The following is a 13,110-nucleotide window of genomic DNA, read 5'->3' as shown; positions in this document are numbered from 1 at the left end:
ATCTGAAGAAGCGGGAGGGAGGCGGGGAGGCGCGATGATGGCGCCAAGCGGGGGGGCGCTGGCGGATGCTCTTATGCAGCATTCGCCGATGATGTCATTTTATTCAAGCACAAAGAGCACAAGAAGAGAGAAAAGAAGTCACGTGTGCTAAGGTGCTTTATTGAGACGAAAGGAATGACAAATCAAAGATTGACTGGCAGAAAAAAAAGTCTATTTTGCCATCAACTCACATTCCTGGTGTATTTACATACACGCACAAACAAAACGTGCTCATCTTCACAGTGTTAAGAGTTTACTGGGGGACTACCCGTGAAGCAAACTTTCTGTGGTTTAGTGCCGACGGTGGGGTTTTCAACAATCTCATGTACATGGTAAATATGGCACCGAGAAGAGTAGAACGGGAATGGCACCGAGCGTCAACGGGAAAACGACGACCACACATCTTCTAAGGCACTTGTTCATTTGTCAAGATGTCTCGCCTGGGTCGCTCAACCAAACTTGGCGACTCTGGGTATTCCAAAAAAAAAAATCAATGGAGGTTTCCGCCTTAGTGCATAGACGCAAAGGGGATTAGACAGACTGCCATGTTTCCTGTTACCAAGCCTACTTTGTCACCCAACCGTGAAAACGTGGCACCTAGGCAATCGCATCTTTGCCACACAACATGGCGTGGATTGTACATAGTCTCCATCCCCAAGCCCAGAGACAAACGTTGCCTGAGGAGCAATTAAATATCTTCCCTAGCGTGTTTCCAGAGTAATTCAAAGCCTTCTCTTTCTAACAGGGGGAAGAAAACATTTTTTTAAAACAAGATGGCACCCTTTCAACCGTACAAACAATAGAGGTCAACGGGACAACGTGGCCGTGAAAACCCAAAGTTGGTCGATAACAAAAAGGGCATGTGTCTCTAGAAACAACATGACTGGCCAAAGTATCCATACGACAATGGCTGCCTAAATCACAGCACAATAGTAACATCTGAGCTAATAATAAACATCAATTTAACTAACGCCCGTCTGACGAGTGGCCTAACGCGTCTTTCCGTTTCAAGCTACGGTACCCAGCGATACGCTAAATATCGGATATGCAATTCAAGGGCGTCTAGTCTGTTCTACACGCAAGATACGTATTTGGCCTCTGAGTAACAATGACAAAGCTACAGTTTCTAAAGACTATTGTGCAAGAGGGAGATTGGCAGATCTCCTCCGTTGGTCAGATAAGTGCGCCGTGCCAAGATACCTCGCTTCTCGGCGTGCTCTCGGTAGGATGTCCTGACATTTACGGTGGCGTTTGCTTCCAAACTGACTTGGTGTGTTACGGTCGCGGAACGTAATACTTTGTGTCGGCGTCGGCGGTTGCGTTCCGGCCTCGCGGACAAATTGGCGTCTCGTCGGAGTGCAAAGCGCCCGATGTAAGGAGGTCCTTGCGACGCCTTACTTTCCAAAGACTTGGTCGTCAGATGGTGGCAGTGACCGAGCTTGGCTTCTCAACTTCCCTACGGTGCCAAGTTGTGGCAAAGGTCCATTTGGGAAGCGTCGAGTTCGCGAGGACTGAAATTAGAGAAATGATCAAATGCTGAGACTATGGCAAAAGGCAGTGCAATCACTGTACCGTGACTGGTCACGGAAGAGGGGGGGTTAAGACCACTGGGCGTCTGAAAAGCAGAGATTCATCACCTTCTGCTTGGCCTACCGATGCCAACGTAGCGGATTTATAGGTCAAGGGTCTGGCCAACAAATCAGTCGCCGCCAGCGAGAAATCAAGGCCACCGGGGCTTCCTCAGCCGAACACACGTAGGCGGTCCGGGGGGGGGCAGGTACATTTGAACACAGCCACGTCGAGGCTCGTTGGCATTCTCAGCGTATCTCAAGTGTCTTCCAGGGTGCAAACGGTGTCTATTTTTGTTTGTTTTTTGTTTGTTTTTCCTCAAAGAAGTGTTCCTAAGTGTAGTCAAATGGGGATCGGGACCAGGAAGACCACGGACAGGTCAAACGTACAACTCCCTGCGAGAGATGAGTGAGCCGTCTTTATGAGAGACGTAATCGCCCTCCGGGGCGCTAGCGTAGCCGTTGCTGGGCACGTAGGGGGTGCCGTTCCTGGCGGCTTTGGGAGAGTGCGTCAATCGGGCTCTCCTGGGCGTCTGCTGCTGCTGCTGCTGCTGCTGCTGCTGCTGCTGCTGCTGCTGAGGACTACAATGCTCCGTTTGTGCCCGCCGGGGATTCTGCCGGTCGCCGTGGTGACCGCCCTCCCTCATGGCCCGCGTGTAGCCGTTGGACGGGTACCGGTCTCCGTTGCAGCCGCGCTGACGCTCCAGCTCGTGGCCGCCCCACTCCTCCCTGTCGTGGTCCTGCCGGCGCCGGGAGCCGAGGGCCAGGCCGGCCTTGGCGGCGTTGATTTCGCCCGCCTCCCCGGGGGCTTTCTGGAGGTCGCTAGAACCCGGGTACGCTTTGGCGCAGTGCCCGTGGAAGCTCTGCTGTTTACACAGGTAACAGACGCCGGCCAGACATAGGAGGAGAAGCAGGAACAAGGCCCCGCCTACGGCCCCGCCCACTACGGTGCCCAGGTTACTTTCAGGTAGGGCTTGGAGGGTGGGGGAGCTGAGACGAACGTGGAGCTTATCGTCCACTAGGATGGAGGAGGAGGAGAAGGTGGAGGAGGAGGAGGCGGCGGAGGAGGAGGAGGAGGAACCAGAGAGGACAGGAGCAGTAATGGTGGGAGGATCTAATGAGGAGCAAAAGGAATGAACACACACAGACAGACACACAAGCACAAAGTCAGTGCCACTAGATTGGACTACAGAAGAGTTTCCCAATCACAGGGTCTTGGCATGCCAGTGTGGAATAAGCAATCCATTTTTCCAAATTGAAAAATCTAACGACGATAGTAAAAAAATTGTACAGGCCAATGGTTTAACAACATATTTAACTTACTAGACTAGCCTTCCCAATTCTGCGCTTCCACTCAACGGTTGAGAAGCGCTCTACTACATTAGGGATGGTCTTAGACACCTTGGTTTAGTTGTTTATGCCAAGTTCCTGTAAAGTGAAATTTAACACAATAGAAATGTTTTCTAAGCTGCCAAACTAGGATGATTCAAAACAAAGAGTGAAACGTGGCCTCAAAACCATGAAAAATCGAAGGTGAACGCCATCGGAATGCACGGAAAACAACTCCATAAATGAGTACCATAGAGTTCTCCATTTTGGAGTGCGTGAATTCACTTGACAGGGTTTTCAGAGCTCAAGATGTGATGCTTGGAAAACGCTGGTGATGAAAGCGGGATCTTTGGAGTGTGTCAAGGTTAAAATGAAGCAGCAAGGCAAAAGTTTGTTATGTTCTGAAGGGGTGAGGCAAAGAAACGTGGGAGAACATTGACCATAAATAAATGCTTTTTCAACTCGTGGGGGGTTTGCAGGGTACACGGTCCATTGGTCGCCGGTCTTTTGGTCGCCCGGAAGGTAAGTGATAATTACCATTTAAATCATTGCTCAAATTCCCTAAATACAAACTGTGAATGACTATTTAGTCATACTTAATGCCCTAGTAATTTTTAGGCTAAAGAAAAGCTCCAAATTTCCCGGACTTTTATTGTTTTTTATTGGAGAACTTGTTAAGACCCTGACTGACGTAGTCTCTTAAAGGGACAACGCATGTACATACAAACTCTTCTACACTCGCACGTCGGCTCAGTGAAACTGCTCATGGCCATTGTTGGCTTTTATTGATGCGTATACCGTGTTGTTTTACCTTGTTTTGTCGCCCGTTGTCGCGGTTGAGGCGACCAATCGACCGCACACGGGTTTGCAGTGCGTGACAATTTCTCTATATGATCTGTATTAGTCACCCCGTTCGGTTCTACTGTTAAACGGTGGACATCCGAGCCCGTCAATGGCAGGCGACGGGTTCGAAAGAACAAGCGTGAAATGAAACGGATGCGAGACGTGGAGACGCTCAAGTAAGCAAATACAGCAAGACAAGCATTCACATCTGATTGGTGATAACCACAAAACCACAATGGAACACATTCAATGACAAGTAAGGCCACGATAAATCTAGTGAATGCCTGCACACGAAAAAAAAAAGAAAAAAAATGGAGTACGCCAAGATAAATAATGAAAGATTTGAAAAGAACCAGTGAATGTTTTATGAGAGCGAGATATCATCCCAGGCGAGGTGAAGACTTTTTTTTTTTGCCTTTTCTGCGTGACATAACAGAAGACACGTGTGCCATGACACATTAAGGCAGAGAGGAAACCACAAAAAAATAAATAAGAAAATAATTGGAGGAGAGGACAGCGAGACTAAACTAACCTTGTATGAGAATGCGAACGTCCCGACTGCGGAGGTTGATGTCGTTGGCCACCTCGCACCGGTAAACCCCGGAGTCGTTCCTCTGGAGAGGGCGGAGGAAAAGCAGCGTGCTGTTGAGGATTTCCACGCCCTCTGGCATCTCGCTATCCAACCTGGAAGCGGCAAAGCCCAGAAACGTGACCATCGGCACGTCGCCGCAAAGCCGACAGACAGTCGAGCTAAGTTAAACAAACATGGCTGTTCATCTGCAAACTCATCCCTCAAAAACTGCACAGCATCGACACTTTTTGTGGCGTGTTTGGAAACACTAAAGCGTCGAGTCAACAAGGACCGGAAAATGCCGAGTTTTGCGGCGTCGAGTGATCGTTACGGCTCCCCGCGTGAACTTTAGAAAGACTTTTCATATTGCAAAGGTATTTTGTTGAAGGCAGGAGTAATACCAAAAAAAATTCTCACATTTTTTCCATCACGATTGACTTGGACTGCAAACAATATGCATCATCACTTGCTAGTTCTTATTTGCAAAGTCCCTCTTGAAATCAAGCCTGATAAACTTTTTTATTTTTTTAAATTTAAGGTAATGGAAATCGGGTTTTAAAAAAAAAAGTGTGAATATAGTCATTAGTTTTTGTGAACTCATTGGCTACCATTACCGTTGAAACAAAAATTTAACAGTTTTAATGGATTTGACGTTTAAATGGTGATTGGGAGTGAATGAATTAAGAGCTACAAGCAATAAATTGGCCAGAGGCGAATTGCAATTAAAAAAAATACAGTTGAAGGTTTAATATTAAATATTACACTACTGAAACTAACTGCAGAAGTGTCCATCACAATGGATTTTTTAAATATAAATGTAATTAAGAAAAACTACCGATTTTGGAAAGATAAGGATTTGTGATACAGCCCCCTTACTCTTCACATAATCCCCATAATCCATAACTTAAAAAAAAAAAAATTCTCTCATTGGGAAAGGGGTACTTTTTTTTCTTTCCCTAATACATTTCCCAGTAGATCGTCAAAATCAGACGAAATATGAGATTGGGACATCACTTTTTTTTTTTGCACACCTGATCCATCGGAAACGATGAGCCGGCGGGTTGGCGTTAGCTTTGCACGTCATCTGAACGTTGTCCCGGCCCACGTACCAGTCGCCGTCGTACCCCACCACGGAGATATCCGGCGCAACTGCGGCGAGAGGAGGAAAACCCATTCAAGCGTCAAGGAAAGGCAAGGCTGAAGAGTGACAGACGCTCGAAGACGAGCGGTCGCAGTCGGACGAAAGAGCCGCGGACGACCTTGGCCGCTCGCCCGCCCGTCGTCGTCGTCACTTCCCGGGCTTTATTCCACGTCCAAATATAAAAAGCACTTACACTGCACATTGAGCTGGTAGGGCACCCTGAAGTCACTGAGCAGAGCCGGGTGGCGGACCACGCAGGCCAGAGAGTGTCCCTGGATGTGGCGGGTGGGCTGCCAGAGGTAGCGCACCCGCGTGGTGGTGGTCCCGTTCACGTCGTCGAAAAGCTGCACTTCCGACTGCCCGAAAAGGTTGGACTCCCACGACACCTCGGCGGCGGGACGGGCGCGTTCGGCGATGCAGGTGGCCGCCACAGTCTCGTTGCCGCCGTCGACCAGGGCCTCGGAGCCGGCCGACACGTAGACCTTGGGCTCCACTGGACGCCGGCCGGGACGAGAGCGGGTGAGGGTCTCGGCGGGAGAAAAAGGGGCGGGAGAGGCTTACCCAGCACGCTGACGGTGGTGGAGGCTTGCGAGATCCCCAGCGGGAAGTTGGCCACTTTGCAGGTGTACGTGCCCATGTCGGAGAAGCCCACGTTCTCTAGCACGATAGTGGCGTCGTGGGACGAGGGCGAGCGGAAATACAAGCGGCGGGTGAAGTCGGGGGAGATGGAGATGCCGAAGCGCGGGTTGTAAACGGCGATGGTGACCGAGCTGGAGGGTAAGCGGCGCTCCCACGAGCTCTGAGTCAGCGTCAGGTTGCTAGCCATGTCCACGTGGCACTCCAACGTCAAGTTCTTGCCCAGTATGGCGCTCACGCCGGATGGCACCACCACCTGGTTGGCCACAAATCCTGTGGAAAAGCAAGCATGGGTGGACAATCCGGTTAGCTTCAAATCCATGAAAAAAAAAAAGGACAATCTGTAATATTTCCATGAATTCCTCCATTGGAATTCCAATGGAGACTTCCCAAAATCAAAAACAGAAAAAAGGACACATTTGAAGGGGAAAATATTTTGGACATTTTTAAAACCAATGGAACAAAACAGTATTTTGATTATTTTTTTTTGGTGCAATATAGCTCAGGATTATTTTGTAGCCAGTTATAGACCTCAAATTGGATTATTGGATAACTTTATTCATCCCGTATTCGGGAAATTTCGTTGTCACAGTAGCAAGAGGGTGAGGATGCAGAAATAGGAAAGGCATTTTAGACATAAATAGATAGGTAATAAGTAAGTTAATAAATAAATACATGAATAAATATACAAATAAGCGTGTCTCTGAAGTGTGTATATATATACACATATATATACACATACATATATACACATACATATATACACATACATATATATACACATCTACACATATATACATATATACATATATACACATACATATATATACACATATACACACACACATACACACACACACACACACACACATATATACATATACACATATACACACATACATACATTCATTTGAATTGTAAAGGGTGCCATTGAGTGATCATGTTTCAATACCACGGAGTTTATACTTCAAAATACCAATCAAATCTTTGTTCAAACTCCACTGAGGAATATTTAGGCCATTACGTCTTGCAGTTTATCCGCGAAATGTGACATTTGTGTCCACGAGATAGCATTGAAAGCACGACGGCGTGGCAGCCGGGCGTTGCGCATTTAAACAAATAAAACACAGATGACAGCGGGAAGGCTCTTTTGATGAATGCGTTTAATCTGCAGCTTTTTTTGCTTCCCCGAACGCATGAAAGCAGCCCATCTCGGCACGTCCTCCTTCCCAGTCACAATGGCGGCGCCGCTCAAAACGCCCGAACCTCATCTTTTTAAAGGAGAGGCGAAAAGATGACATCATCGCTCAGAGAGAGGAAGAAAAAAAAAGTGCCAGCGAGAGGGACGCCATCAAAAAGAAAAAAACAGACGGATGACGTCACATCTTAGTGAAAGAATTTCTTTTTTAAATGCGCCTAAACCTCGAACGACATCGCTAATTGCAACAAACTGGCGGCGTGGAAATCATCATGACTAATCAAGACCTGCTGTGCTGCTCGGCAACCGAGTCCAAAACACTATTCCATTGTTGTCATGCCAAAAATGGGCTCCGTCTCCGGCCAAACACTGTCCTCAAATATTGCCGGAGGACTTTGACTACGTCAACTAGCGATTTCATTTTGTACAGGACAGGAAAATAAAAAAAAAACCATGTAGCTCACACCAGATAACCAAAAAGTCAATCAATAGATTTGTCGCCTTCCATGCATGAAAACCAGTGAACAGTACAACACTTATTTCATGAATCCAACAATTAAATTTACAATTCCAGTCGTCTGTTCATTACAAAATACCTTATTTGTTGACATTCAATTTATGCATAAATTCAAAAGTTAATAAGCAACCTGGAAATGGCCCAAACCCAACAGGAATTAACCTACAAATACGCCAAAATCATCTGAAAGCAAGCAATGAAAAGGAAGCAGCCCCCCAAAAAATTCAACAAAAATGAATATGAAAAGATCCAAAAAATGTACCAAAACTGACCACTAAAAACCCTAGGAAGTGAGACAAAAATGAACCCATTGCCTGCCATTGACAAGGATAGATGTCCAATTCCCTTCAACAGCCTTTGGATGCTCAATCTTCCGAACAAAAGTTCATTTGCCGCTCCCAGTCAAAATAGATTGGCCGTCTGGCCTCCGCTAAATTTACTTTTTGGGCCAAAACTAAAAAAAAAAACTAGTAAACACGAGGCCCGCCAACCAGAGTTTGACACCCCTGGTTTAACATACGATTTTCCAACTCGCTCTCAAACAGCAGTTTTATTGCTGTTGATTGATTTTCTTTCTTGCCCTGAATAATAATGGCGTAGACATGAGATTGCCCTAGAAAATGTATGCGGAGATCCTCCGAGGAGAGAGAAGCCATTCTGAATGAAGAGTGACGGGGTCGCGCCAATCTTGCTTCACTTAGTGGCGCTAATTAGTGGCCTTACCAATCAAGCACCCCCCCCCCACACACACACACACACAATAGTGATTAAATTTTAAGTACATCACGGCCTATTATGTGCTTGCAACCTACCCTCGTAATCAAAATGTCCAAGTACAAACAGATATTTCCACTTTAAGGCAACCACAATGGAAAAAATAATAATAAACAACTGTCAGGATAAGACATCATGAGAAACAAGATGATCTTCTTCCAAATAGGTTTCAAAGTTGTTAAATGTTTCCAAGCGGCACATGACGCCATCGGAAGGACTCAAGCCAAAGTATACTATGATAGCATGTCGGCTACTTGCATTAAACTTGTCAATTTGAAAGCCATTTTGATGTAGTGGTTTTTTTTTTCCTACTTCAATTATAACTTGGGTCGCATTTCTTCCAAATGCGCTCATAAAATAACTGCATTTGTTGGGCCACATTCTTGATCTCAAGTGGGCCGGAACAGTTCATTTTTGGACATTTAAAGGTGACGTAATGGCCGCCATTGACGGCACTAGGCGTCAATGGCGCTGATTGTGCAGTTTTGACTGCAGCAAATTAAACCAAAAAAAAGAGCCAATCAAAAAAGTGCATGATCTCACTTACAGAACTCACAAAATTCTAGTTTTACAGCGACTGGGCCACAATGTTTTTAAATAAATAAATAAAATGCATTTAATTCTGCATGTACAGGCAGAACTGGCCACTTTCAGCCCACAGGCCGGATGTTGGACAACCATGGTTTATAGCACTACTTTAGCTGTAAAACCACAATAAAACAAATATTAGTCATGAAACACAGATAAACCGAAATGACAAAGTTAATCCGCTTACTACGTCAAGTGTTCTAACATTCGGCGAAAGGTTCAAAGGTCAATAAATGGCGATGCACGGGACATTATAGCACCAAAACAGTAAATTATGCATTGTCAATTTTGAAAGAAAAAAATCATTGTGACTACAACTCTAATGTGCTAATATTAAGATTAAAAATATATAGAAAATAACTCAATACAAGCAAAACCTGTGCATGTCAAATCAGCATCGGACGTCAATAGCAGCCACAGACTTAATATTAAACGTAGATAAGCGGAAAAGGGGGATTTCTCTTGTACGCTACAAGCATGGAAGCAGCATTTCTCCACTTGTGAATATGAAACGACGGCGGTATAGCGACAGTGTTCAATTTTTTATTGGTGACACGACAACCTTACGTAAGCTTGCCCTGGTTTTTCCTCCGAGAAGAAAAAAAAGTAAGAATAAAGTCTGGTTGATCATATGTGCCGCCCGGCTTGACATGACGCCAAGTGTGTACATCTCGTGCTTTTAGGGGGGAGTCGGGAAAAAAAGCTTCTTGGTGAGCGATTGTAACAATGTGTACCCTTTCACACTTAGTAGGAAGAGAAAAAAGAGGGAAAAAAAATGATAGATATCCGAGTATCAAGGACACATTGCTCTCCCGGGACTGTCTGACGCTGCTTCACACTTTAGACAATAATACCTTCACATGCGCCACGGTGACAAATAACCAACATAAAACATGCTAGCTAGTAGAAAAGAAGAAAAAAAAAAAAGGTTTTGCTTGTGTTTTTACAAAGGATTTCCGGGTCCATATTATATTTCGCTTTAACGTGGTTTAATGCCAGATTGGAATCGTCGTCTTTCTTAAGAAAGTTAGAATTAATCAATTATCGACTACCGGGTGAATGGATTACTCATTTAGACATTGGTGAAACTGTACTTTTTTTTAAACATTTCTTTAAATTCCTTTTTTTTTTTAAACAAAATTTATTGTTTACTTGACATTTTTACAAAATATTTTGAAGAAAACTTTTCAAGGTTTTGCATGCAATAAGTCACATATACAGTTTAACAATATTTTTTGAACATATCCACATGAAACAATAACTCAACTCACCTGAAAGCCAATGGTTGATGAATTAACTACCAAAATAATCGTTTGCAACAACCCTATAGAAAAACCATGCGCAGTGACACCTTTAAATGTGTCTATCGTGATGAATTTCTATACTTACCAGATAAATGAAATGCAATCTCTTGTGTATGAAGTGAGATAACAGTGTTAGTTTGTTATAAACAACACTTAGTTGATTACTCTGTTAAGTTTTTTGGCAGGGCAGGGGGTGCTGTTTATATTTGGCAACGCGTCCGTGCGCCACAAGAATGCTTTTATTGTTTTGGCCGCTCGCTTGTTTTAACACAATCGGGACTCTACTTCAGCTAAGCAGTTGGGGGAATAAAGCGGCAATTTGATCACAATCTATCCAGTCTTAATCTTTTGATATGACAAAGTCTGCCATGATTGCATTGGACGGAAGGGCCTTTATTCAATTGAATACACTATGCACACTTTCAACTCCATCAGACCTGTATCGTCACTTCTCTTAGAAATATGAAGCTATTTTCTAAAGAAAATAAACGACTACATAACTTCCACTCTTGACCTATATTGCCTGTCTCTTCACATCAGTTTAAAGTCCAAATATCAATTCCTGAATTTGTACCTTACAAATCAAATCCATTTGAAATGGACTCCTCGTTGCCAGCCTCTATCACAAGTGAATTAGACGTCTGTCGCTGTCCATGGCAGCCATATGGCTAATGCTACACAAATGGCTCGCACCTATTGCTATGTACGTAGTTCATACTTGAATTGTTGTGTCGCTGGCATGGATAGATGACCACCATGCGTTGAGACAACGGTACTTTTGAAAGGGCCATAGAAACGTGCTACTCTGACAGAGAATGTCCAGGCTTTAATTTGGCTGCCATTGAATCAGCAGGGCAGCAGAATGTACAATTTAATTGCATCTGTTCCTATGGAATGTTAAAAAAGTACCCTCCCCAAAACACCCCGTTAAAGATGTCGCAACTAGAAGGTACTGTTTGCATCTGGAGAGTCCGAATCAGGACTCCAGTACGACCCAAGTTTAGTCCAGGTCTAGAGTACTATGTGCCTGTGCACGGTACTCACTGGTCTCCAGAGTGACAGTGTTAGGGTAGATATGCAGTCCCTCTTGCTGGACTGTAAGACTTCAGATGAACTTTTACTAGAGGTTAAATATAGCCTGTGCTAATGAAACAGGAAGGAGAAATAAAAAGAAGTTTAGTCCTCCACAGGCAGCAACAGTCAGAAGACCTACCAACTACCAATTGCCCTGTGAAGGAAGTAAAACCAAAAAATATCCCCTGATATGCTAGCAGAGTTCGCTGAACTTAAGACAAGTGTTGCTTCCCTAAAATTTCTCAGTGCAAAAATAGCTCAGATCAAAGAGACACTACAGCAGCCTCAGTTAGGAGACCAGATTGGGACCCCCAGCCACCTTCTGCACAACAAGATGACTACAGCATCCAGCCAAGCTTACCCTGGACCAGGAGTAGTCCCTTGTTTAGTACACATGCAGCCATATTACATTCAACCACACTATGTATATGTATGGATTCCAATAGACTTGAGCCTGCAAGGGTGACGTGTCTTATGCCGGCATGGACCGTTATGGACTGTTGAAAAGCTTGCAGATCTTGAAATGATTAAAATATGTTGAACAAATGGATGGGTAAAGCTTGCTATGGACTGTGTTTACAGTTTCCATCCAGTAAATGTGTACTGTATGAGTTGTTGATTGTATTTTAACTGTGGCCTTTGTGGTTTGAAGTTTTCATAAGTATCAGATCACAGAAGAAGTTCATAAGACTGATCAGAATAACAAGAGATACTTGTTATGTACTTATGTCGAGATGACAAATATTTTGTAGGGGAATATGAAATGTTAAAATGCTCAGATAAGGAAAAAAAGCATTGGGTTAACCATTTAAATATTTAACGATCGCATATTAAAGATGTAACTAGTTTTGACTGGATGTATATCGGTATTTAGTTTTGACTGGATGGATGTATATCGGTATTCGATTATTGATGCCTTGATTGCAAGTACACAACCAATCACTATCGTGATTATTTCTCCCTGTGTTTCCACGGAAATGCAGGGTATAACACGTGCCAAGTCAACTTGCAACCAAGTTTTCTTTCAGCGATTTCTTAGCGAGACACCTGCTAACAAAAAAAATCGACAAGATACGAGAAGCGAGCGCTATTTTGATCAACTTGCTGGCCGAGACTACGCGAGGCGATTGCCTTCGTGCAAAACTTATCTCCCAAGTGTTGGTAAAACACGCGGAAAGAAGGGAATAAAATAAGACTCACCTGTTATGTGGCACAAAAGGTGAAAGAGGACGAAGTTGCCGGGAGATCCGATGTCGTTTCGGTAAGGAAACGCCGTCATTTTTGGACTAATCAGGCACCAATGAGTTGCAACAGGACGCGACGGCTATGTGCCAATTTGATGGTGTGCGCTGAGTGCACGGCGGAACCTCCTCAGCAACACTCCGAGTGCATGCGGACTATACCAACTGCGCCGCCGAGTAGGGGGAAACTTTAACTCACCTGCCTATGTAATGAATGACATTCAACTGTGGCCCGGCAGCCATATCACCTACGAAGGAGCGAACCACTAGTATTCACATTACGTCAC

General features: G+C 44.5%; 1 protein-coding gene across 1 annotated transcript; it reads right to left on the bottom strand.

The window, feature by feature from the left end:
- Positions 1-138: 138 nt before the first annotated feature.
- On the bottom strand, positions 139-13,008 carry nectin3b (nectin cell adhesion molecule 3b). Its single transcript, XM_077592166.1, has 6 exons — positions 12,783-13,008; positions 6,053-6,400; positions 5,685-5,984; positions 5,382-5,499; positions 4,312-4,463; positions 139-2,721 (listed from the first exon to the last, which is right to left on the bottom strand). Exons 1-6 carry the CDS (start codon positions 12,859-12,861, stop codon positions 1,988-1,990), a joined length of 1,731 nt encoding a protein of 576 aa, XP_077448292.1. The 5' UTR covers positions 12,862-13,008; the 3' UTR covers positions 139-1,987.
- Positions 13,009-13,110: the final 102 nt, after the last annotated feature.

Source organism: Stigmatopora argus, chromosome 22, assembly GCF_051989625.1.
Source record: "Stigmatopora argus isolate UIUO_Sarg chromosome 22, RoL_Sarg_1.0, whole genome shotgun sequence".
Taxonomy (NCBI): Eukaryota; Metazoa; Chordata; class Actinopteri; order Syngnathiformes; family Syngnathidae; genus Stigmatopora; species Stigmatopora argus.
The sequence above is the reverse complement of the archived record's forward strand: the minus strand, read 5'-3'. Positions and strand labels throughout refer to the sequence as shown.

What these genes read in the sequence shown, in the direction of transcription:
- nectin3b (XM_077592166.1), bottom strand. Translation starts at nt 12,861, where the DNA reads ATGACGGCGTTTCCTTACCGAAACGACATCGGATCTCCCGGCAACTTC. An exon ending in CTACCAGCTCAATGTGCAGT is followed by an intron (nt 5,500 to 5,684) that starts GTAAGTGCTTTT and finishes CTCTCGCCGCAG; the next exon opens with TTGCGCCGGATATCTCCGTG. An exon ending in CGTTCGCATTCTCATACAAG is followed by an intron (nt 2,722 to 4,311) that starts GTTAGTTTAGTC and finishes GCTCCTCATTAG; the next exon opens with ATCCTCCCACCATTACTGCT.